This window comes from Bufo gargarizans, chromosome 7 (genome assembly GCF_014858855.1).
Source record: "Bufo gargarizans isolate SCDJY-AF-19 chromosome 7, ASM1485885v1, whole genome shotgun sequence".
NCBI classification, from domain to species: Eukaryota; Metazoa; Chordata; class Amphibia; order Anura; family Bufonidae; genus Bufo; species Bufo gargarizans.
Genome location: NC_058086.1, coordinates 61,597,821 through 61,624,788, shown reverse-complemented (window position 1 = coordinate 61,624,788; position 26,968 = coordinate 61,597,821). Strand labels below are relative to the sequence as shown.

Here is a 26,968-nt window from a genome sequence, read left to right as displayed (position 1 = left end):
AGCACATGGTGTGCGGTCCACATTTTTTGCGGACCTATTGAAATTGGTCTGCATCCTATCCGCAAAAAAAAAACGGAACAGACACTGAAACAAAATACATTCGTGTGCATGAGGCCTTACACTGTGAACAGTTTAGCAGAATTTATACAAAACAATCTATAAAGCGGTAACACAGCAAAATGACAATATTCTGCTTTCTGTTCATAAGGTTAACTAACCCTATAGTTATCTGCATATATTGCCTGGTAAATATATATAATCATGGTTCACTATACGGGCATGTTGACATGCTTGCACATTCCATGCAGGTATCTTTTGTGAATTTTAGCAGGTAAATCACAGTACCCCAAATTTGTTTAATTTGATGTAAAAGAAACAGATGGGCCTTTTTATTATATTGGGGACAGGGGGTCATCTAGTTGATTTAACAACTCTAATGTGGAAACGCCGCTTATGTCTGACTGGAGAAGGATATATATAAAATAATAAAGAGGGTACACAAAACTAAAATATGAAACAACAAAGGAATAAAACAGGGTAGTGTGTAAATGACTCACAGGTCACAGAGAAAAATACCTTAGAGGGATCCCAAAGCAGAGTTGGGACACCCATGAATCTACCGCCAATTATCCCAATTCCACCGCGTTTTGCCATGATTATCGGTTCTGCATGGGACAATTTCACAGGGGCATAAAATCCACATGTATTACACACACTATGATAATACATAAGTTTGATTAAAATAATATTGGATCAGTGTTCGTGCATGAAAAGTACCACTGTACACGCTGTGTACCTCCGATTGGTTGTCTAGAGGCTGGCACTACAGCACATAGTGTCTGTAGAGTATCCACACACATGAATAGCCATACAGGAGATGCAATAAATGCCAGTGTCCATGCGATATATATGATAAAGCACGTCACCGACTGGTCTCCAGAGAGAGTTCCAGACAGATGAGCCATAAGATGTAGTCCATGGAAGACCTATAAATGAGACGTCAATATGTAATATTCACTGAAGATCCCAGTGTGGATGTTCTCTCTTAATGCATACACAACAGCTCCAAGTAATGTAGAGATAGTTTTTGGGCTTATTCCCCCCTTATCATTTGTAGAGCAAATTGTACACTGTTCCTTTTTTATAAAATCATTATAATGGTGATATAGCCATGCTCCAGTATTGGCACTTGTATATAAGGACTTGGGAGTAAGGTCCCACACACAGTAAAGGTGCCAAACAGCAGGTGTGTAGACGTTATTGATAGGAATAGGACCCAGTCAGGGGCCACGTGTGCTGGGGAGAACGCCAGGTCACTGCTGCGTCCTACCTCTGAGATCCGCACCTATCTGACTTTGATGGTTTATCCTAGAGATGCTATAAGCGTCTCAGATGTTCTTTTTTTACATCACCCGTAAGTTTGCAACTAAAAGTATTTGTGGCAGGCGCAGCACTATGAAGTGCCTTTTGCGCTGTGGCATTAGAAGGCTTTTGACATCTCTGACTTTTAGTCTAACCAGACTGTCTATTACTCTGTAATTCCTCTAGCGCCGTTCTATGAGCACACCAAATGCTTCAAATAAATTCTTTATTAACTTCAACTGCCTCTGCAGCAGATAGTCCAAGTACAAAACACGTGTTGAAAAGATATCACAAAATGGCGGTGTGATTTAAGATGGTGGTTCAACTGTTCAATCTCGTCATTCAACATAAAATGATGGATATATTTCTCTTAAATATTTGTACTCTAACTTAACTTTAAGTTATTTAAGCACTTTACGATCTCTTTGAGAGGTATATCTGAGGTCTAACTAATAGTTTTGCTTGCAGTATGCAGTGACTATTTTCAGATTGGTTGAGTATAATCTGGTATGGCTGTATGCAATTTGGATTGCAATATGGAATCTGAATGATTGCAATTTGTAGCTTGCATTTTGTATTTGCAGTTGAATTTGTATTTGAACTTTGTAGTTTGCAATTAGTGGAACTGTAAATAAACACACATATAACTGGTTCAGTATACAGTTCTAATCACTATATTAACAATAGGGACATTATATAACTGTTTAAATACCTATTTTGGCCTCTCTGCTTCTATAAAACACAGCTCTTAGTGGAGTGAATGTCTGTTCAGCTTTTCTCTCTCTGGTGAATAATAACTTCTAGCAGCTCCTGCTAGGGAATTTTCCACACAGGCTGTGTGAGGCTGGCTCCTGCCCAGCAACAACAGTTTAACTCTATGCTTCCTGTTTCTGCTGTGTCGTTGAGCTTACCTTACATCCATATAATGAATCTTAAAGGCATATTATCTTTTCTGCTTCTGTGAACACAATAAATATAAGTTATATGACATCTAAACATGAAGTCACTATAAATAACTCTGCTTTTGTCTTTAACACACAAAGATAGGAACTGTATTAAGGTTATTGGCAGGTCTAGCTGTATAAACATATAAGCTTTGTTAGCAACCTAGGACAGATCTTAGCTGGCCAGCTACAGTATTTGAGCTTAATAAATCTGGCTTGAGGATGGGTTCACTTTTTAAAGGTGCTTTTGGGCACTTTTTTGTCTTTTACTGCAAAAAAAAAATATATAAAGAAAAAAAAAATAAGCCAGCTCTGAATGTTATGTGAAAGTCTGTGGTAAATAGCAGGAAAACCAATTTATTTTTATTTTTTATTGTTCTGTGGCATTGTTTTGAAAAATACATTTTGTTGAAGCTTTTAGTAATTTATTTTTTTCTAATTTTTTTATTTCTGATGTTTTGAAGTCTCCTTTATAGGGAACGGGAGGGGGGTAGATGACTCGAGAAAAAAACATGGTTCACTCCAGTCGCTTAGGGAAAACCCCCTCTGCAAAAAGCCATAAAAACTGCATGCGGTTTAGAAAGAAAAAGCGTAAACTGTTTCACAAGTGTGTGTGTGTGTGTGTGTGTGTGTGTGTGTGTGTGTGTGTTTTTTTTTTTTTTTTTTTTTTTAAAAACCCATAGAGATCCGCCGGGTTTTGGGTGAAAATCGCGGGAGGACCGGAGCGCGACGGCTGCTCTTACCAACAGGCAGCCTGCCAGGTAAGGTTACTTTCACACTTGCGGCAGGACGGATCCGACAGGCTGTTCACCCTGTCGGATCCGTCCTTCCCTTTTTCGCCGGACCGCTGCTCCGTCCACATTATAGTCAATTGGCACGTGAAGACGTGATGACGTAGTGGACGTCACGCTCCCGGCTCTCCCCGCTGTTCTGCTACCTCGCTGCCGCTTTGAGTATGCCGGCGTCTGTGTGCCGAATTCTACATCTACCTTCTCTGTGACCGGGACCGCGTGATCTGCGCTGCTGCTCTTTGCCCAAAGCCTGCTACGGTGCCGATATCGGCTGTTGGGTTCAGGCTGCCTCCGGTTCCTTCTTGACTGTGCCGTGTCTGATGCTGCCGCTCCTGCCTCCTCTCCTGCTCTCCATTTCATTGCAAACAGTTTGCTGTCTGGAGGTTTTCTCTCCTCTACCTCCATTGAGTGTGCCTCCGGTTCCTGCCTGATCCGTTACCCCCCCTGGTTCTGATGTCAGTGAGTAACCTGCTGTTCCCTCATATTTTGAGGAAGCTATAAGTTTCTCTCCTCTAGTGATTAACCTCCCCATGACCGCTGACTCCAACTAACCTTGAATGGACTTTGAGTAAGTTGTGTATGTATGGTTACATATGATTATAAGCTGCACTTGATCATAAGATCACAAGAAAGCTAACTTTAAAGTCTAAAATATAAGCTGGAGAAGGGGAAAAAAAAAAAAAAGGAAATAAGAGGAGAAAGAGTATAAAGAAGAGTGGACATAAAAAGAAAAATAAAAAAAATAAAAAAATAGGGAGGAGCGAAAAATAAAAGGGTTTAAAAAAAAAAAAAAAAAAACAAGAACTAAGAAGAAGGCACTGAAAAAAAAAAAAAAGGGGGGATAAGGAAAAAAAGAAAAAAAGGAAAAAAAAAGCAAAAGAAAAGGAACAGAAAAAAAAAAAAAAGAAAAAGAGAAAGAAGGAGAGTAAGGAGAGTATAGGAGAGTACAGGAGAGTAAGGAGGCGGAATAAGGGAAAAAAAAAAAAAAAAAATCAAAAATCAAATAAATATCCAAGAAAAGAATATTTAAAGAAAAAAATTTACAAAAAAAAAAAAAAAAAAGGAGGAATAAGATATGGGCCCAAAAGCCCCAAGGCGTTCGACCGATCTATCAGGTCAGAAACAGGGGTCTAGAACGGCTGAACCAACAAAACTTGACCAGTTTCTGAAATCCCCAAGGGTCAATACGAGGGGCGGACAAAAGGAATTCTCTGAAAAAAAGAATTATGAATTGGAGGTAACTGAGCGAGAAATACAAAAAGGCGCTAGTTACCCTGAGGAGGAGGATGGAATAATGGGGGAAGTTATCCCTGATGACAATTCGTCCCCGCTGGAAGAAATACTCCTAGCGGTTAAACAGAACGGAGATTTGATACAGGTGGTTACAACCCAACTTGGATCTATTCAAGTTGATGTGGGACTAATAAAAGAGGAATTGACCAAAATGCGAGTCAGACTCAACACCCTTGAAAGCTCTGTTACTTTTATACAGAAGGAATCCAAAAAAATAAATACGGAAGTTTCTATACTTAAAGTGGAAAATAATCTCCTGAAGAAAAAGGTAGTGGACCTTGAAGATAGGTCACGAAGATATAACGTGAGAATAATAGGCATTCCAGAGGGTGAGGAAGGAAAAAATCCAACTGAATTCGTACAGAAATTAATTCTTGAGAACTTTGGTAAAGAATCATTTTCTCCTCTTTTCATGATTGAAAGAGCTCATCGGGTCCCAGGAGGAAAACCAATTCCAGGGAGACAACCTCGGACAATTCTTGCTAAGTCACTGACTTCAGGGGACAGAGATGTCCTCTTGAGAAGGGCGAGGGAATCCTCACCGGTTGTTTATAATGGGATTAGACTGGCCTTTTTTCCTGACTTTTCGAAAGAAATACAAGAAAAGAGACGCACATTCATGATTGTTAAAAAGAAGTTAAGAGAGAGGGATATTAAATATTCTCTTATATTCCCGGCCAAACTGCGGATTATTTTTGAGGATAAAACTTTTTTTTTTGATACCTCAGAAGAAGCCGCGGACTGGATTGACCGAAACAATCAATGACTCAATTGGGTTATGAAATGACGGGAATAACTAGTAATATAGGGGGCTCACACCCCTAAATGAGTCTTCTTTGCTTCAAAATGGCGGCGGGGGGGTGGTTGACTGGGGGGAGGGTCGAGGGTTGGTCTTAGGAAAGAAATCTACTACAATATGTGGTGGGTTGCCTGTGGGAGAGGGGTGGGGGGGGGGGTTGGGTTGTGGTGCGTCAAAGTAGGTGTGGTTCCCTTTTTTTCAGTTTATTATTTTCCCTTTTCATCTTGTCTTCTCCTTTTTCCCTCTCTCCTATTCTTCCATTTAACCACTGGTGATGACGATGATTAGAATTTTTTCCTGGAATGTACGTGGTTTGGGGGAAAGAGGTAAGAGACAAGCGGTTTTTGACTTGACTCAGGTCCATCTACCAGCAATAATATGTTTGCTTGAGACCCATCTTACTGAGGAGACCACTAGAGTAGTCGACAGGGGATGGGCTGTGCATACGTATCATTCTACCCTCTCCAATTACTCGAGAGGGGTTACGGTGCTGATACATAGACTTATTGACTTCGTTTGCGAGGCATCCTCTGTCGACCAACAGGGAAGATTTATTTTTCTATACTGCAGGTTAGGGGGAGAGTTATGTATTTTGGCCTTTGTCTATATTCCTCCGCCATTTTCTCTGCTGGTTCTTAATTCTCTTCTAGTTTTCATGGATAAATGGCCAGAATGTCCAACATTGATTATTGGGGATTTTAATTGTGTCATCGATCCTTTACGTGATAGGGTCTCTATGAGTGCTAAGGGGGACAGTACGGTTCAGGGGTCCCCCCTCGCACGATTCTGCCTGGAGGCTGGATTTGAGGACGCTTGGGAATATCTGGGACAGGGGAAAAGGGTTTTTTCATGTTCTAGTAAAGCAGGTAAATCATTGTCTAGAATTGACCTAGTACTGATAAATAGCAAATATATGAAATTGATAAAACGAATGAAATATGAAACAAGGTCAATATCCGATCACTCCCCGTTAGTACTTGAACTATGTTTCTCTCAGGTTAGATATATATCAAAACCTCCCTTTAGATTAAACCCCTACTGGCTATCAGTCATAAAGACACATGAAATAATTCGAAATGAAATAGGCCGATTCTGGGATATCAACGACGGCTCGGCAAAAATTCAAGTGGTATGGGATACCTTTAAGGCCTACATGAGGGGATTGATGGTTAGTAATATCACGAATCTTAGAAGAGAATATGGGAAAAAACAGAAGAATCTAGAGAAACATGTGATCACAGCGACAGAATCCTTTCATATAAATAAGACGGAGAAAAATAGGGAAAATATGCAAAAAGCTACACAAATATATGCTAATTTTTTACTGGATAAAGCTCAACAGAATCTTTTCTTTAAAGGGCAAAAATATTTTACAGAGTCTGGGCGACCCGGTAGGCTACTCTCCAGAGTAATCTCCAATCAACAACCTAAAAAACATATAGAGAGGGTTCGAGTGAGGGATGGTAGAATAGCTATTGGTCAGGGTCCGGTGGAGAAGGCCTTTTTTGATTATTTTCTTGATATGTATAAGGCTGATTCTAATATTACAGACGATAAGATAGATCTTTACCTAGATGGGATCAACTTTTCAACTATTAGTGAGAACCAAAAGAAAGCATTAGAACTGGAGGTCTCAATTAAGGAACTTGAGGGAGCTATTAAATTATGTTCACCCAATTCTACTCCTGGTTCAGACGGGCTTCCATATGAATTTTATAGCAAATATGGGGACTGTATTTTTCCTAGATTACTGGAGGTCTTTGCTGAATCAGTGGAGGATGGGAGGTTGCCGGATTCAATGATGGAGGCTACAGTGATATTAATTCCAAAAAAAGGCAAGGACCCTCTAGATTTAGAATCTTACAGACCAATTTCACTGCTTAATGCAGATGTAAAACTTTTGGCGAGGGTCCTCGCTACAAGGCTCTCTGGGGTCATCTCCTCCATAGTCCATCCGGATCAGAGCGGTTTTATGAAAAATAAGGGTACACATTATAATCTACACCGGCTCTTTTCTAATATCCAGGCCCCTGGGGGGACCGCCCGCTCCATCCTGTCATTAGATGCCTCTAAGGCCTTTGACAGGGTGGAGTGGCGCTTCCTCTGGAAGGTTCTTGCTAGGATGGGCTTTGGAGAGAGGTTTATACGCACTCTTAGGTTGTTGTATGGATCTCCAAGGGCTAAATTGAGTCTTAATGGAATTTTGAGTAGCAGTATCGAGTTAAATAGAGGCACCCGTCAGGGTTGCCCACTATCTCCCCTACTATTTGATATATATATCGAACCCCTTGCGATGGCCATTAGGCAGGACGATCAGATCAAAGGATTTGGTACGCTGGGAACACAAGATCGTATCTCACTATATGCAGACGATGTTCTGTTTTTTATAGACCATACGGAAACCACTCTCCCTAGGATTATTCAAATGGTTAAATTATTTGGTGAGGTGTCTGGTCTTCTTATAAACTGGACCAAGACTAGTCTGCTTCCAATAGACCCCCTACCACAGAAAGAGATTCCTGTTACACAGTTGGATATTGTTGATACCTTCCAATATTTGGGTTTGACGATATCGCCTCGGGTCGAAAATTTTGTAGAACTTAATTTGATTCCCATCATGGTAAAGATTAGAGCTAAAATAGGAATTTGGCTGAAACTTCCCCTATCTAGAGCTGATCGAGTTTCACTAGTTAAAATGGTGATATTACCACAATTGCTCTATGTGCTCAGGAATACACCTATTTGGATACAAGACAAACATTTTAAACTTATAGAGAGTCTAATTAATGATTTAATATGGGGAAGAAAGCGAGTTCGACTTAAGTTGGAGTATTTGTATAGATCAGTGGAGTGTGGGGGTTTAAATCTCCCCTACTTTAAGGGATACTTTATTGCAGCCCAGCTATTGAGGTGCTATGAATCAGAGCATAGCGCACTTCTGGGGAAGTTGGTAACTAGTCATGCCCACAATAATATTTTTTCCTTGTTGGAATCTGGCCTATTGAAGAGTTATGAGCAAGGCTATAGAGAGACTATAAAACTACTCCTTAAGGTGTGGGCTACAACTAGGACATGGTTGAAAGTTAAGGGTTCACTTACATTTACGCCTCTTTGGCACAATTTGTATTTAAAAAGGCTGGATGAAATTGCAGCTGACACATTTTGGCAGAAGAATAAAATTTTATATATTTCACAGGTAGCTAAAGATAGAGAAATTAAATCCTATATGGAAATGACACAAAATTTAAAAAATCTTTCATGGTTTAGGTATTTCCAATTGCGTTCTGTGTTATCCAGCTTGGATGATAAGCGGCTGTTGGATATAGATAATGTTTCCTTTCTGAATGATTGGGTAGGAGGCACACATTCTAGAATAAAAATCTCAAATATATATAAGTTATTAATTAAAGCACGGTTTAGTGATATACACTCTCCAGGACAAAAAGCGTGGGAGGCGGACTGTCCGAATGTACAAATAGAAGGGTGGGATAATATTTTTGGGAATCTATCTTCACTATCCCAGAACTTTAACCATGTCCTGATACAATTTTATATCTGCCACAGATTATATATTACTCCACTGTGGATGAACAAATGTGGGTTAAGAGACACGTCCAATTGTCCCAAATGTGACACTGTAGGAGCAGACTTTCTCCATATAATATGGACCTGTCCAGAACTTATAAACTACTGGAACGGTATCAATAACTATATTATGTGTAAATTAAAAATTCTAATCCCTTTTGAACCACAAGTATTTATTCTCAATGATCTCTCCAAATTAAAAATTCATAGTTATCAAAAGATTTTCTTGAGTAGAGTATTCATGTTGGCTAGAGTTTTGATCAGCCGCACCTGGTTTGCCCGATCCACTCCAAATAAAAACACATGGATAAATTTAATCGATAAGGTAAAGAACTACGAAAAAATTTTATATAGACGGAGGGAAAATGAATACCAATGGACCAGGATATGGGGTGGTTGGAGGTCTGGTTAGCTGAGATCAAGTTGTTTTATTTATAAGGGGTCCTACTTTGACGCACCACAAACTGGGAGGGAGGGAGGGGAGGGTTTTTCTAAATATTTTGAAAAGATGAGTGGAATATACGCACATATAATTACTTGGGTTACTAAGAATTGAGAGATTGTAATAAATTTTTTGTTGTAAACGTTATGTAGTTTTCCCAATAAAAAATTTAAAAAAAAAAAAAAAAAAAAAAAAAAAAAATAGTCAATTGGGATTAAGCGGTGGTCCGGCGGCGCAGCAAAATAGCGAAAGGACGCATCCGACAGGGTGAACAGCCTGTCGGATCTGTCCTGCCGCAAGTGTGAAAGTACCCTAAGGGCAGCATCGGCTATTTCGGCCCCCCTGCAGCTCTGTGCGCTGCGAATGCCGATCAGTGAAGACCGGCACATCGCAGAGCCGGAAGCACATGTAAGCTGCGGGGCAGGGGGAGTCCTCTGCCAGCGCTGCGATTGGCTAGAACAACGCTCCAGCCAATAGCATCACTATAGCTGCACAGGAAAGGGTAGAACCTCCCTGTATGCAGTCATTCTAGCTGGTGACTGCATGCTGAGAGGTTCTGTGCTCGATCTGCTGGGATTTGTGATTCTACCACAGCTTTCACTGCCTTTACTGCTCCTGTATAGAAGAAGACGAAGAACATCTGCTGCAGTGATTCATAATTTTTTTTTCTGCAGCGGAAGTTGTGTGCGAGCTGTGAACGCCAAGTGCTGATCAGTCTGTACTTCACTGCTCAGCACCTGGGCTCTGTTTTTTTTGTGTTTTTTTGGTGTTTTTTTTTGGGTGCAGATATATATATAATTTTTCATCTGTCCCTTTTTTTTTTTTTTTCTTTAGTAAGTAATAGTTAGAATCATATATGTAAATTTTTAGCTAGTGTTCTTTTTTTTGTATCTGCAGTAAACTTTTTTTTATACTGCAGTGTCTGCACGAACGCACCAAACTTCCGCTTGCGTGCGTTCTGCAGCCCAGAGCACCAATAAGTACTGTTTTATTTACTGGTCGCTTTTGTGCTCAGTTTTTTTTATTTATTTATTTTTTGTGTAAAAAGTACTTTCAGTGTTAGAAATCAATTTTAGTTAGTGTAGGTTTGTGCGTGCATACTGCAATTTTTGTTTATTTTTACCAAATTTTTTTTTCAACTTTTTTTTTTTTTCTCAATTCTTTTTAATTTATAACAAGCCCCTTCACGTGTGAAAACACTTCATACACACCCTATACTAAATAAAATTTGACAAATTTCACACAAAACACCCCAATAAAATAAAAATGGCCCGTCCGTCTCAACGAGTGTACTCGGCTGAAGAGGCATACGGATAGCTTGCCTCTGATACTGAGTCGGCCAGTGAGGGAGAAGAGGATGCCAGTTTACTCTACTCCTCTACCCCCTCATCATCCTCATCCGCTGATGAAGGACCCTCTAGAAGGCGCCCCAGGCTAGCAGCGGAAGGCAGCCCCCCCCCCCAGTGTGACCGCATATGGACTCCACCCCCTGACGACTATCGGCCCCAAATTCTGGATTTTGTGGGCAACTCCGGAATACAGATAGACAGTGCGGGCTTCACAGAACAAGATTTTGTACGCCCAACAATTTATAGCTCAGAACGCTACCTCGCCATATGGTAGAGCCCTAGGTTGGACCCCAGTAAGTGCAGCATTGATGATGAAGTTTTGGGGACTTGTGCTACATATGGGCGTAGTAAAGAAGCCAAACGTCAGACAATATTATCAAGGCCCGAATTTTTCAAAGCCATGCCGGGGAGGGTCCTAGTACCTCAGGGAGTCATGATGTCAAACACCAGGGCAACATTTTTCAGGTCACGTCCCCCAGACAGCAAAGAAGGGAAGGACCCAAAAAAGGTGCAGGGTGTGTTCCAAAAGGGGATAAGGAAAGACACAATTTACCACTGCATACGTAATTTTATGAGCACATATGGGGTGTTGGCGTATTCGGGGGGAAATGGGGATCAAAATGTGGGGTGCATTTGTCCTGTTACCCCTTGTGAAAGTGAAAAATGTGGGTGTAAAGCAAATTTTTCTGGAAAATAATTTTTTTTTAATTTTCACAGCTGAGTGTTTCCTAATTCTGTGAATCGCCCGATGGGCCAAAGTGTTCACTGCACACCTTGAAATATTCCTTGAGGGGTGTAGTTTCCGGAATGGGTCACTTTTTGGGGGTTTCCACTCTAGGGGTACCTCAGGGTGTGTTCAATTGCAAGATGGCGCCTGTCAATTATTCCGGTGAAATCTGCCTTCCGGAAGCCATTTGGTGAGCCTTTCCTTCTGACCCCTGTGGTACGCCTATATAGCAGTATACAAGCACATATGGGGTATTGCTGTAATCAGGAGAAAATGTGCAATACATTAGGGGGTACATTTTCTCAAGTTCCCCCTTGTGAAAGGGAAACATTTGGGCCTAAAGTCCATTTTTCTAAAAAAAAAAAAAAATGTGTCCCCCAGGGAGGCAATATGAGTAATCGGTTTTTAATTTGTACAGCATGCCGTACCTGAAGGTAGACCTAAAATAACGTCTTAGGTAGTCCAAACTCTTGCTGTAACATATTAAAGGATTTAAGACCGTTATTCTCATATAGCTGACACATTCGATTAAGACCATAGAAGTCCCATAATTTCGCATTAGTTACTGTGTTTAGCTCCTTGTACAGGTAGTTAGGACAGATCGGGGTATGTTGTGTATACCCTTGGGTTCCTACCATCTCTTTAGCTTTTCACCATACTGTGTGTATAGTGCGTAGGATACCATATTGCCTACCCTTGTCGTAAAAAACTCCACCCTCCAAAGCTGCCATTACATTCTTAGTATGGATAAGCTGCTGCACAACTCGTCCTGCAGTGCTCAACTTATCTACCTCTCCCCGTCCCCAAAGATGCTGTAATTGGGCCGCTATATAATACATCTGTGGGTCAGGGACACTCGCCTCCCCCCTGGGTTTTTGATCTACACAGCACCGCAAGTTTAATTCGAGGTGTTTTTTATTTTTTCTTCCAGATGAGATCTCTGAATTTTGCATTAATAGAATGAAATATTCGTAGGGGGATCCAGGACGGGGAGTCATGTAAAATGTACAAGAGCTGTGGCATAAGGATCATTTTTAACAAGTTGGTGCGACCGATAAGTGACAAGGGGAGTTTAATCCACACTTGGATCTTCCGTCTGAATTTATCCAATAGCGGTAATAAATTCAAACGGATAAAATCCTGAGGATCCACCAATACCTGGATACCCAGATACTTAAAGGAGGGTATAATCTGTAAACCCGCAGTAAAACTAAGATCTGTCTGTGTAGCACCTCCCAAAGGCATTAGCATTGACTTTGCCCAATAAATAGTAGAGCCAGAGAGACGCCCAAAATCATTACTGATTTGCATAGCTGACGGTAGAGAGGAAGTCCAGTCATCAAGAAACACCAAAAGGTCATTCGCATAGAGAGCGACCTTTTCCGTTACTGACCCACAAGTAATACCCTTCACCACCTCTGCCTTTCGGCGAGCCTCTGCCAAAGGTTCCACCGCGATTGCGAACAATAGGGGTGAAAGAGGACACCCCTGTGCAGTTCAAAGGAGTCAGAAAAAAATCTCCTATTCTGCGCATTCACCAATAATCGATCATTCAGCGACTTCTGGGCCTCTTTCCATTTATTCTCAGAATCTACAGATGGTTTTAATATAAACTCCGCTTCTGTTTCCGCTACTTCTTGCGTCGGCCTCCTCACCTTTTCTCTAGTCTCCTTTTTCCTCCCATTAATCCTAGCCATCAGAAGACCTCGTAGAAAGGTTTTCTGCACATCCCAAACAATCATCCGCGAGGCAGTAAGTAAATTAAAAGTGAAAAATTCTGCTAATTGCTGCTTAACATCTGCTACATCCACTAGTATATGCAGCCAATTCGGGTTAAATTCCCAACACCTGTCTCCCTGCTGCAAGGCAATGGCTGTCAGTAACGGAGAATGATCAGACAACCTCCTAGGCGTATGCTCACTCCCCTGGCCTATGACGAATTTGTGGCATGGAAGCTATGTCCAGCCCAGAAAGGAGTGAGCAAATGAGTGTCAGAGGAGAGCAAGTGAGTTTCCTGCAAACAACATATTGAAGGCTGGTGCTGTCGTACATTGTCTAAAACTGCTTTTCTTTTGTTGGCGTCCTTAATCCCTCTCACATTCCAGCTCAGAAGATTTACGGAGCTAGCCATAGTCATCAAACATCAGCAAGTGACTAATTAGAGCGTACCTCTTAAAAACCCAATTTTCCCCAACCGTGACCCTTGGAACCCCCTCCATCCCTACCCCATGTAAACAGTTGGAACCAAAGGACGGACACCGGGCCGTACCAACAGGTCCCCGCAAAAACTCCCATGACAGGACCGCGGGATCAATAACCAAAACCCGTCAGCACCACCGGGCCCAGCCCCGTAGTTGGCTACCCCGTAAGGGGCATGGTAGTAAGATACAAAAATGAACGCTGAACCATGTAACACGGAACAATGAAAATAGAATCTGCAATCGTTGGGGCCTGTAGAGTCCATGGACTCACCGCTATCATTCCCTCGGACTATGCAATTTCAATATAATCTCAAACCTAGCTATATTATATAACTTCAATGGATCCCTGATATACCTTGTTAGAAAGGGAGAACAGTGCAATCAAAATGGAAACTCTAGTTACATAGCAGCACAAACATTGAGGAACACATTCTCATGCATGCATTCAGTGCAGTATACTCAAGTATTCAACGGCAATCAGAAGAGGAGATAATTTAGTCCCCGTCTGCCTGTGGTTCCGCCGCGCGGAGTTGTCGCTCATGACGATCCAGCCATCGCACCGCTTCTCTTGGGTCTTCAAAAAAATGTGGTAGTCCCAAAGGCAACTACTCTCAATTTTGCCGGATAAAGCATAGAATAGGACACGTTGAGACCTCGAAGGCGACGTTTTTATATCCAGTAATTTCGAAAGAGTGACACCTTGTGGCCGGTGATAGACAATGCAGGCATTTCACAAGTTTTTCTGAGGATAATGTCCCGGTCTTTATAGTGAAGTATTTTCATGAGTACTGGTCTGGGTGGGGCTCCCAGTGGTAAGGGTCGGGACCCAATGCGCTCTTTCTACTGCGAAAAGCGGAGTAAGGGATTCAGTCCCAAATTGCTTTTTAATCCAATCTTCAAAGAAGTCAGTAGGGTTCGGCCCTTCCACTTTTTCCAGTACTCCCACAATATGCACGTTATTTCTGCGTAGACGGTTTTCCAAATCGTCCTGTTTGGCCGCAATAACATCTAGCTTGCGGGCATGTTCACTTGTTTCCCTTCTGAGAGGTGGTATGGCGTCCTCCAGATCCCCCATGCGGCCTTCTAAAGCAGTGGTACGTTCCACCAACCGGTTTAAATCATGGCGCACTATAGACACATCCTCTTTAATAGTACCCACTTGCATTGTAAGAGCAGTTAAGGACTTGCTGCACTTTAGTGATGGCTCGCAGGACGTCCTTAAGAGTGGGTTCTTCTGGCTCCGGATCTGCATCGATCTCAGCTCTGTCTTTATAAGTTAGCAGGGAGTCACTATGTCAGGGACATACCTGGGTGCAGTGCCTGCAGCAGTATCTTCTTCCTCCGAATCAGTGGGCGGATTGTGTCTGTTGCCACTGCTATTCTTTGCTGGGGTTGAGGCTGTATTACGGGCATACTTGCTTAGCTGCTGCTTCCCGCTGCACCTCCCCAGCGCCCTCTCGGCGCCTCAGCGTGTAGGGTTCGGCGCCATCTTGGATATCTCTATCAGCGCTTTTAGCTCCCCTCCAGCCGGTCATTTTTTTTCCCCCTCTGCTGCTGTAATACAGGTACCGGAGGACTCAGGGCACCGTTAGGCAGGCTGTAGGGATCCAATTATAATATATGATGCGGTTTAGCAGGATAATATGCCGAGAGTGTGCAGGAGCTCACCGGACCTGCTCACATGCTCGGCTAGCCCCGCCCTACTTGCTTTTTGAACCCTGCCATGCACCCTATACATAATTTTTTGTTTAGCACATATGGGGTGTTAGTGTATTTGGGGGGAAATGGGGAACAAATTGTGGGGTGAAAGTGAAAAATGTGGGTGTAAAGCAACTTTTTCTGGAAAAAAATTAAATTTTTCATTTTCACAGCAGAGCGTTTTCTAATTCTGTGAAACACCTGATGGGTCACAGTGCTCACTACACACTTTTAAATATTCCTTGAGGGGTGTAGTTTCCAGAATGGGATCACTTTTTGGGGGTTTCCACTGTAGGGCCACCTCAGGGTGTCTTCATAATCAACATAGCTCCCAAATACCATTCCAGCTAAGGCTACTTTCACACTTGCGTTCAGAGCGGATCCGTCTGAGACGGATCCGCTCATATAATGCAGACGGTGCATCCGTTCAGAACGGATCCGTCTGCATTATATTGTAAAAAAATGTATAAGTGTCAAAGTAGCCTCAGACGGATCCGTCCAGACTTTACATTGAAAGTCAATGGGGGACGGATCCGTTTGAAAATTTGAGCCATAGTGTGTCATATTCAAACGGATAGGTCCCCATTGACTTACATTGTACGCTGATCCGCGTCCACTCAGAATGCATTAGGGCTGGACGGATGCGTTCGGGGCCGCTTGTGAGCCCCTTCAAACGGAGCTCACAAGCGGACACCCGAACGCTAGTGTGAAAGTAGCCTTAATCCACTCTCCAAAAGCCATATGGTGCTCCTTCCTCTCTGAAGCCTGCTGTGCGCTCATACTTCAGTTTTTGCGCACACATGGGATGTTTCTGTAACTCCAGATTCAGGGTAATATATTTTGAATCTTGTTTGGCTGTTAACCCTTGATGTGTTGCAGAAAAAATTGATTAAAATTTACAATCTGCTAAATAAAAGTGACATTTTGAATTTTCATTTAATTCTCGTGGGGCACCTAAAGGGTTAACCAGGCTTGTAAAATCAGTTTTGAATACCTTGAGGGGTGTAGTTTCTAAAATGGGGTGATTTATGGGTGGTTTTAATACGTAAGCCCCAAGTGACTTCATAACTGAACTGGTCTTGAAATGTTCTTAAAATATTTTTAAAGGGGTTCTGCCCTTTCATTTAACTGATGATCTATCCTCTGGTCAGAAGCTGATGATCTATCCAGAGGATAGATTATCAGTTAAATGAAAGTGCAGAACCCCTTTAAGATTTGCTTCTAAACTTCTAAGCCTTCTAACGTCCCCAAAAAATAAAATGGCATTTTCAAAATGATCCAAACATGAAGTAGGCATATGGGGAATGTAAAGTAATTAATTTTGGAGTTATTACAATCTATTATAAAAGTAAAGAAATTGAAATTTGCTAATTTTTCTAAATTTTGGGTAAATTTTGTAATTTTTTTAATAAATAAAAATGAAATTTTTGACTGTTTTACCAGTGTCATGAAGTACAATATGTGACGAGAAAACATTCTCAGAATGGCCTGGATAAGTCAAAGCGTTTTAAAGTTATTACCACATAAAGTGACATGTCGGATTTGCTGAAAAATGGCCTGGTCCTTAAGGTGAAAAATGGCAGGGTCCTGAAGGGGTTAAGATATATTAGTGGGAAAACCTTAGTGCAAAATCATGTCTATGGTCCCGGAGTCGGCTCGACAGGCTAAGCACGCCCACATCCCCACCCAATTACCCACTTTTCAAAAGTGGAGTCAGTGGTGTTAAAAATGCAGAATGATGCAAAATGTTTGCACAAAAAAAAATACTTCAAAGTCCTGTTCTGCAATGTTGAAGTCAGAATTCTGGAGTGAGGAGGGCGATGCATTTCCCCCTTGGTTTTGTTTGTTTTTCTCGTATATACTGAAATACATTATCCTTTTTTCTTTCTTTCTTTTTTTCTTTATAGAGTATGATATTTCAAAAAGTCTTCAATTCCCAGCAGTTGGTTCATATCACAGTGATCAACCTGTTTCAGCTGCACCACCTGCGGAATTTCGGTATTGAGGCCGAGCAACAGAGCTTTAGCCAAGATGAGGACCTGTGCTGGTCTCAGCTGCTGGCTCTCTTCAGTAAGTGCCTCCCCCCTTCCCAAAATGATTTGTCTTCAGAACGTGGACAGGCCAAGTACATGACTGTATTTTTGGTCCGTGTCCAATCTGCACTTTTTGCACGCTGTCCTGTTCATTTATATTAGTCGGCCGCATCCGTGCAGATGTGCTGCAAATCATTGAACCTGTTTTATTCTTGTCTGTTTTTGAAGACAAAGGGCTTCTTTTTAACAGTGGGTCTCGCTAAAATTGCGGACCACATCTTTATTTTGCGGATCCGTAATTTGGACCACAAAACTGAGACGGTTGTGTGCAGGAGGCCTAAAGTTCCTTTTACATAGACTGATAATCTATTAGATTATCGGAGAAGAACGTTTGTATAAATTCTCATTCCCAATAATCTGAGTGTAAAATGTGAGGGCAATCGCCTGATGAACGAGCAAACGTGATTGTGTCTTTCTGCCGGCATGGAAAATCATTGTTCTTGAGCAGCCAATCGTGGTGTATAAACAGTCTGCTGCACTGGAACACTGATTTTCTTTGGGGGACAAAAGAACACTGAATAATTTGCTTGTCCCCGTACACCGGATGAGATTACTGCATGTGATTGGGAGCATCTGCTTCCTTCCCGATCTTCTGTCAGTCTGTGTAAAAGGACCTTAACTTTCACAAGTTTTTACATTGGTTTCCACTTCATGGCTTGTCGTGTTGGAGGAGTCTTATTGTTATGGCTAGCTGCCATTACTTAGAACTGCTTGCTGTGGGCATCAGAAGTGATGTGGGTGCTGGGAAGTGAGGCAATGGTGAGGGGACCAGGCATTTGGCGGGCATTATAGGGGTTGGATAACCCCTATAATAACACCTATTCATCTAAAATAAAGCCTTTAAAAGGTCTAGCAAAAACACATTTGTTTTTGCGGAAAGTGAGCATGGTGTTTCTATTGACCGCGTACTAATACACAGTGGCGTAGCGTGGGTTGCCAGCACCCGGGGCAAGCCAAGTTTTGCGCCCCCCACCAACATGTGGCCACGCCCCTTTTTACTGATCATGTAGTAGATATGACTTGCAGTCATACATAACACGGCAATGACTCTCTGAATACAGATAATGTAGTGGATGGGTGTGAGGCCCCAGAATCCAGAACACGCACAGTGTGACCTGAAGGACCGGGGCTTGGCTGAGGCAGTGTGGGCCATATTCTATATTCACCCTCCCATCACTACAGAACATACAGGGTAATACAGCGCCCCATACCTCTTGCATCCAGTGACGTCACCTTTCCTCATCTTCTTTTCAGACCAGACCACCATTTTTCAGTCATTTCTCGTCTCGGATAAACCCCCTGAAAATACTGGTGCCACACAGATAATGCCCCTTCAGTAATTATTGGCACACAGTGCCCTAAAATAACTGCGCCCAGTGTAAACTGTAAACATAACGTCCCCCAAAAATTATTGTGTTAAACTGATACTGTGCCAAGGTGCCCCCACAGTAATAGTGCTCCCAAAAGTCCCACCAATAGTAATAATTCTCTGCTAGAGCACACATGGTAGTAAAAGTGCTCCTACAGTGCCCCCAACACATCTCTACTATGCCCCAGAAGTAATAATGCTCCCATAATACTAGTAATCATGTACCCCATAGACCCCCCAGTAGTAATAAAGCCCATAATAATGCCCTGCAGTAAGAAATAATTCTCCTTATAATGTGCCAGTGCAAAAATGCTTCCTTATAATGTGTAGTAGTGAAAAAAATACCCCCTTTTAATGCCCCCAGTTAAGCTAATGTCCCCATAGTGCCCCCATAATGTGCCAGTATTAAATACCCCTATATAGTGCCCCAAATAATCTAACAGTATCCCCTATAATTTGCCAGTATAAAATACCCCTTCTTGGTGCCCCCTGTAGATGACCCCATACTACTCCTCTCCCCCATTCCCCATAGATGCCCCCCAATCATGTGCCAATAACAAGAGCCTCCATAGCACTCCTCTCTGTATTGTACCATATAAAAAAAATAAACACTTATACTTGCCTCCATCAGGCAGGCAGCGATGCGATGCAGGCCTCTTCTGGACTGTGTCCTGCGCTGTACGGCTTCAGCCGTACAGATGACTACATCGCACCGCCTGTACTGGCCTCTGATAGGCTGCAGGCACTAGGCCTGCAGCCTATCAGAGGAAAAGGAAAGGGAGACTCCTCTCCCTCCCCTGCTCCGCCGCAGCACATCCATCTGTATCGCTGAGGACCGCGATACAGATATGACTATGGAGCTGAGCGCTCCTCTCCCTGTGCCCTGCTGCCGCCCCCCACTTGTCACCAGGGCCTCGCATCATCTCGCCTACTTGTCTGTAGTTTAGCAGGCAGTGTACCATTGACACGTTTACACTAACAATTCTTTTGCCATTTTGCTTGCCCAGTGTCGTTCCTTGGCACCCTTTGCAGAAGTCCCTCCAAGACCCGTCACTGTGATGAAACATCCTGTGCCGATCCACTTCCTGCTATCAAGGTGTCTCTTGACTGGATGAAGCTGCGTCCCACTGTATTTCAGGAGACTGCTATGGAGGAAAGACAATAGTAAGTCATGCAGTGACGCATTCATTAGAAGAAATCCCTTTGCTTCGGGTTTGTCCACACCTATCTGCATCAGTGGCCTCATCAGCCTTGTGACGGAAGTCTAGTTTCTGTGCACGTAACGCGTCTCCAATAGCACAGCAGCTTCATCTTTTGGATGCAGATGGGTAGGGGTGAAAAAGATGTTTGCCATTACTGGTGTTTGATGCACTTCTGATTTGTAGCCACTGTCTTATAGTGTAATGTCTGCTTTTCTACCTACAGTGTTTGGCCATGGCTGATTTCCCTGTTAAACAGTTTCCATGTACTAGAGGAAGACCTGACCAGTACCAACTGTAAGTAACTGAGCTCATGCTGCGACCTAATATTTGTTCACAGCCTTTTTAAAGACCAAAGTGTTTTGATCCATTGGCCGAAAATGGGCCTAATCCATTTCGGCCGATATTGGTACATATCGGCAGAAAATAGCGGGGAGGGACTGGGAGGAGGAGCTGGGGGCCGGTGCGATCACTGTGCTCCGGCCCCTAGCTCCAGTAGTTATAAAATGTGTACTATTAATAAGGATTCTATTCATGAGGCCCCCTCTGCAGTAGAACATTCAATACAGCCACATCCTACTCACAGGGCTGTTATCTTAATGCTGGCCGGCCGGGCAGACGAGCGGCAGCGTCACGACTGACGTCATGTGCCCGGCCTACTTTCTGAATGAAGGAGGCGGCGCAGGCATGTGACGTCAGTCGTGACGCTGCCGCTCGTCTGCCCGGCCGGCCAGCATTAAGATAACAGCCCTGTGAGTAGGATGTGGCTATATTGAATGTTCTACTGCAGAGGGGGCCTCATGAATAGAATCCTTATTAATAGTACACATTTTATAACTAGTCTGTACTGGAGCGGCAATGGGGGGGGGGGGGGGGGTCTGTGGATGGCACTGTTATGGGGTGGGTGGGGGTCTGTGGATGGCACTGTTATGGGGTGGGTGGGGGTCTGTGGATGGCACTGTTATGGGGTGGGTGGGGGTCTGTGGATGGCACTGTTATGGGATGGGTGGGGGTCTGTGGATGGCACTGTTATAAATATCATTTAAAAAAAAGTATTTTAAAAGTATTTGGGCAAAAAGGCAGTTTCGGTCAAGGGCATCCTGAATTTTCGGTTTCGGACCAGAATTTTCATTTCGGTGCACCCCTATACAAAATATGTTAAAGGGGCTATTTCGGTTCTGGTAGGTAATTAGGTTGTCTGGGGTCCTACCACCAGGACCCCAACCGATCACGAGAGCAGGTACCCTGTACCCCTAGAAATGAACGCATCAGCTGATCAGGCATGTACTCTGCCTCTTCCTTTATCTCTATGGATGTTGCAGAAATAGCTGAGCGCTATACTGGGCTGTCTCTGGAAGTCCCGTAGACCTGAATGGAGCTGCAGTGCACATACCCGACCCACCACTCCGTTTATTTCAGGCATCCCCGTTTTGTGATTGGTGGCAGTCCCAGCAATAGGGCCCCCCTAATTTGATGTCCTGTGGATAGAGGATAGCTTGCCACAACTAGAAATACCTCTTTAAAGAGGTCCTGTCCCCTTTACTGACATGTCTATTTTAGTAACTGCTTAAATTCCTATGTGGTAACAATTTTGGAGCATCATTCCTTTTAACATTATTCTGTGCAATTCCTTTATTTTTTGTGCTTGAAGTTTATGAATAAAGGTACAACTAGGTGTTAACATTTGGGGGGGTCCCTGCATAATCTGACACTGGCAGCGCTGATTGCATAGTGTAAGACACTGCAGAGACTGGTAACACCAAATTATTCCTTTTTATTTATAAACTGCAAGCAGAAATAATAGAGCAATGGCCCAACATCGAGTGATAAGAATACATGATCCAGATTTGTCATTTAATGTGGAGAAAATTTTGTTAAATACATGTCAGGAATGCTGACAGGTCCTCTTTAAAAAATTTGGCAGAAAGCAGTCGATTTGGTAAAACCTAGAAATAAGTATTACTCGCCTGGAATAATCCGCCATTGCTTCAGCACTGGTTCTCCCGTTCTCTGTTGCTGTCCTGCAGTGATTATGTTGCGACCACCTGGATGTGTCTACTGCAGCCAAGCACTGGCTGCAGCGGTTACATGCAGGTTATTGCAAAGTCATCACTGCTGTACTGTGACAGACTGGCTGGTGCAGCGCAGGTTTTTCCAAATGAACAATACGTATTTCTATTTTAACACACCCGCTGCTTTCTGACCGATTTATAAATGACCCTAAATCACCATTATAGAACACTACCATCACAATCTCCATTACATTCACCATATTAGAATGCTACCTTCCATATTGCTGTCCATCGCCGATTTTCTCAGAAAAACACTTTTATGCAATATGTTAATTAGCTTCTAAAGGTGCCCAGGGGCGGCGTTCATGTGGTCGGTGCCAAGGCCCCGTGACTCTTTTCATACGAAACCCCTCCCCTTCACAAGAGCGTTTAATGCGCATGTGCCGGCCCGTACATCCTGATCTAGCCGGCCTTGTGCCTCTGCCCATAATAGGGAATAAAGTGTGCAGGCGCGGCAAATCTGTTGAACAGCGCTGGATTTTTCACTAAGGGGAGGACGTAATCTGAAGACCCTAGGGCAGCCCAGAGGGGTGAAAGGGGAGGGGTTTCGTATGAAAAGGGGCCTGGGCAACGGCCGCATGAACGCCGCCCTTGGGTACCTTCAGAAGCTAATTAACAAATTGAATAAAAGTGTTTTTCTGAGAAAATCGGCGATGGACAGCAATATGGAAAGTAGCATTCTAATATTGGGAATGTAATAGAGATCCTGATGTTAGTGTTCTATAATGGTGATTTTAGGTGAAAGACTCCCTTTAATTTGGATTGTTTGCCTGCTAGGTGGTGACCCAAATATGGCTACTTTCACACTAGCGTTCGTCGGTACGCTCGTGAGCTCCGTTTGAAGGGGCTCACGAGCGGACCCGAACGCAGCCGTCCAGCCCTGATGCAGTCTGAATGGAGCGGATCCGCTCAGACTGCATCAGTCTGGCGGCGTTCAGCCTCCGCTCCGCTCGCCTCCGCACGGACAGGCGGACAGCATGAACGCTGCTTGCAGCGTTCGGGTGTCCGCCTGGCCGTGCGGAGGCGTGCGGATCCGTCCAGACTTACAATGTAAGTCAATGGGGACGGATCCGTTTGAAGATGCCACAATATGGCTCAATCTTCAGGCGGATCCGTCCCCCATTGACTTTACATTGAAAGTCTGGACGGATCCGTACGAGGCTATTTTCACACTTAGCTGTTATATGCTAAAATAATGCAGACGGATCCGTTCTGAACGGAGCCTCCGTCTGCATTATTATGATCGGATCCGTTCAGAACGGATCCGATCGAACGCTAGTGTGAAAGTAGCCTAAGTTTGCTGCTTGGAACAAAGGATGTGGTTCTAGGTGGAATGCTAAAGGAGTATTCACACTGCATTGTCTGTTTTTGTGTATGCTTTCTTTGAGAAAGCACCCGCTGCTTATGCCAAATGCTTCCATAGGGGGTTCCAGTTCCCCACTCTTTTGGGGAATGGGACCCTATGGAAGCATCAGTCAGGTGGGTATAAATCAAGATTCCCCTTTATAGTGTAATGTCTGCTACTCTACATACAGTGTAGTCCAGTATGCTATTCCATACAGAGGTAAAAGATAGAAAAAATGGCTAGGGTATGGATTTTATTTATTTTAATTTTTTTACTTTGTTGTTTGTAGGTGGAAGGGTTATGGGGAGCCCGTATTTGGAGTAAACGGATAAATCTATGTTATCCATCTGATATGTTTTGCACTCTGATTTTATGTCTCTTCACCTAGTGTTGCCGCTTCCAGAGGAGTTTGAGCTTCAGGGGTTTCTGGCTCTTCGACCAGCATTCAGGCAAGTGTTTTTCCCCTCGTCCGACTCCTCCTCAGGAACCTTCTGCTGCTTTGTTTCTTAATGCTTTACTTTTTTACGTTCCTATTTCTACAGCTGCTGTTTTTGTTGGTTGGACCATATATGAAGTATTTCTTTGGACTAAGAGACAATATTTGGCAGGAAAATTCCTGGGTATAGTACACAGTCTGGGGGGGTCCAGCAGTACCAGACCTCCCTGACTGCTTCCTTAATGATCTCGTAGAGTGTGCATACAAGCACTCTGCTGGATCAACGAGATCCAGCAGAGTGAAGAGGAGGTAGCTCCTTTAAGGCTACAATAAAAATGCCACTGTCTGAAATGTCCATAGCAGCATAAATGAAGTTATAAAGTAGTGCACGCTGTATTTATTAGCACCGCACAGTCATGTGAGCAGTTGACTTGGCCTTGGCTTCATCTGTACAATGCGCATGCGCCAGATGATGAATCTTGCCTGTAATGATTGTCTGTGGGACATCAAGCAAGTCAGGACTGCACAACTCCTCAGGAGGCTAAGACGCGCCATATGACTGTTCAGTGGTGATTTTATATGTCATGTGTGCTACTTTGAGTTCATTGTTTCTTTTTTGCCACAATGGAAATCTTTGACAGAAACATATTACTTATTGTGTACCCTGTGGAGGCAGTTTAGGGGCTGAAAATGACAGATGCCCCTTAATCAGAATATGTAGCAGCTGCTTGTTCAACATTGTTCAGGTCTGATCTTGCAACTGGTTAGGTTTGATTTTTTTCAGCTTTTTTTCTATATTAAAAGAAACCAAATATCTTCCGTCCTTAATTTTATTTTATTCCGATTTCCATTTTAGAAACCTTGACTTCTCTAGAGGCCACCAAGCTATTATCGGAGACCGGGAAACTCGGCACCGCCGACTGCGAGCCATTCGCCTTGTCTCATTAGGAAAGTGGATATCTGAAAACCAGCCGAGGTGTGTTTCCGAAATAAAATGCGGTTTATTCATGAGTCTATAGCTAGAAAGTTCATACTAAGAAATATCGAGAGGTATATAATGTGAGTGTGTGAGGCTTGGAGACGACTGATCCTGGTGATCGCCGTTTACAAAGGATTTTTTAACTTATTAAGTTTTATAGCAAATTACCTGGATAAGCTATAAGGCTAGGTCTACACGATTACATTTTGTCGCACCAATGTCGCGCGACAATTTTTTATACCGATGGTCTATGGTGTCGCACTGCGACATACTGCGACGCGACAGTCACAAAAAAATCTGTTCGACACCATAGACTATAATTAAAAAAATTGTCGTGCGACAAATGTTGGTGTAGTTGTGCCCTATCTGTCGCACAACTTATTGTCACGTGGCACATGTTGTCGTGTAGACCTAGCCTAAACCTACAAGTGGTCAGTGCTCCATCTGCTATTACCCATCACAAGAAAGAGGTTCTGGAGAGCTATTTAAGTGCACTACCATTTTATTCCTGGCTATTCATTACTGGGGATAATCTTTTTTTTATTTTTTTTCCTGTGCATTTAATCCTTTTTATTTAATGTTTTGACAGGCTGTTGCAGTACCGTACTGTGCAAGGTGAAGTTTCCTTCTTCACAGATATTCCTGAAGTCATGATTGAAGATCCAGATGATGCTGAAGACTTGTCTTCGCCACAGGAGACTAGGCAGGCAGACACTCTAAGTCCCGGTTTGAAATCTGTACTTTCCACTGGGCGCAGCCCCAACGGTGACACTTCTGAAAAGCCTGTGGTTACTTTTAAAGAGAACATTAAACCCCAGGAGGTAAACCGTGATGTGCCAGCTCGGAGTTATACAAGAGCAGCCAATGCTGGTAAAGAACTGAGAGACTTTAATAAAGGGATTAATGCTACCGCTAACAAGAAGGATAATAACGGCAAACGAAAGAATGAACCCAAGAAGGCTGGTGCTGACAAGGTGCAGGAACCGGGAAAACAGAGCATTGCTGTGCAGGTGTGTGTCATATACTGGGAGGAAATGACTGATTACCAGAATTGCGCAGTGTACTTCCCCTATTTTTACCTTTCTGTCTTTGTTGCAGGTGAAAACGTCAGTCTCTGAGGCAAGAAAAACGCCAGTGACCCAGACATCAAGTCCAAACACCAACACGCAGTTCATACCTATCCACCATCCTGGTGCTTTCCCACCTTTGCCTAGTAGACCAGGTATGTGTTAGAATTATTCTGTTTGTGCCTTTCTTATGGTGTTGTTTGGTCTCGTTACGTCTGTAGTAAACCAGCATTCAAGGATTATGACTGACTATGTTGTTTTTCTACAGGATTTCCCCCTCCTGCCTATGTCATACCACCTGTGGCATTCTCAATGAGTTCTGGGTATACCTTTCCTCCTGGAGTCAATGTTCCTGGATCTTTCCTGCAGCCTTCATCTCATTCTGCTGCTGGGAGTCAGGGGCCTCCAGGTAAACAGTCCCACATTCCTTACAGCCAGCAGCGGCCTTCAGGCCCAGGGACGCCAGTCCAAGGAGCTCTTGGTAACCATCTGCCTGGCCAGTCACAGCCACAAGCTCAGTCTAGTTCTCCAACTCAACAAAGCACACCGACATCAGCACAGCTGCAGATTCAAGTGATGGCGCAGCAACATTCACCCACTAAACCTATACAGTCGCTTGGAAAGAACCCCCAGCTCCACCCTTCTCTCCAGCAGGTATCATTGTTAGTTTATACTTCTTGAAAACCATGCATATTGACCCTACTTGGCTAGACTTCCTTGTACGGTGAGGTAATAAATGAGTCTGATTTTACTTTCTTCTTAAAAGGGGTATTCCCTTTCTCATAAAGTGAATGCATATCACTAGGATATACTGTCTCTTTATGATCGGTGGAGTTCCAACTTTTGGGTCTCCCATCGATATTAAACAGGTTATCCTGGAAAACTGGTAATCTTTGATGTATTCTCAGGATAAGGAAAAAATCACAGAAAATAATGCACTGACACAATAGATGCAAACATATATATATATATATATATATATATATATATATATATATATATATATATATATATATATATATATATATATATATAATACACTAAGCCCTCAACTCTCATATCATAAAATCAGAGACTCTCAGACAATATATTTTAATTAGAACACGCCTGTGCCTGCCTACCAGTGCCAAGGTGGTCTCAGTCAGGCAGGTCCTACTCTCAACCTACCTATGCCATTTGTTCATCTACATTCAGCAGAGCAGAACCTCCACATGCAG

The 26,968-nt window shown here is 43.0% G+C and overlaps 1 protein-coding gene across 10 annotated transcripts in view; it reads left to right on the top strand.

The window, feature by feature from the left end:
- Window positions 1-26,968, top strand: part of SMG7 (SMG7 nonsense mediated mRNA decay factor) — a 70,965-nt gene that overhangs the window by 31,200 nt on the left and 12,797 nt on the right. For all 10 annotated transcript variants that reach the window (XM_044300643.1, XM_044300641.1, XM_044300640.1 and 7 more), the window contains exons 9-16: window positions 17,099-17,261; window positions 19,661-19,817; window positions 20,079-20,149; window positions 23,658-23,718; window positions 24,562-24,681; window positions 25,274-25,694; window positions 25,783-25,906; window positions 26,020-26,405. In XM_044300643.1, coding sequence (XP_044156578.1) covers window positions 17,099-17,261; window positions 19,661-19,817; window positions 20,079-20,149; window positions 23,658-23,718; window positions 24,562-24,681; window positions 25,274-25,694; window positions 25,783-25,906; window positions 26,020-26,405 — 1,503 coding nt within the window. The remainder of the gene's footprint in view (window positions 1-17,098; window positions 17,262-19,660; window positions 19,818-20,078; window positions 20,150-23,657; window positions 23,719-24,561; window positions 24,682-25,273; window positions 25,695-25,782; window positions 25,907-26,019; window positions 26,406-26,968) is intronic.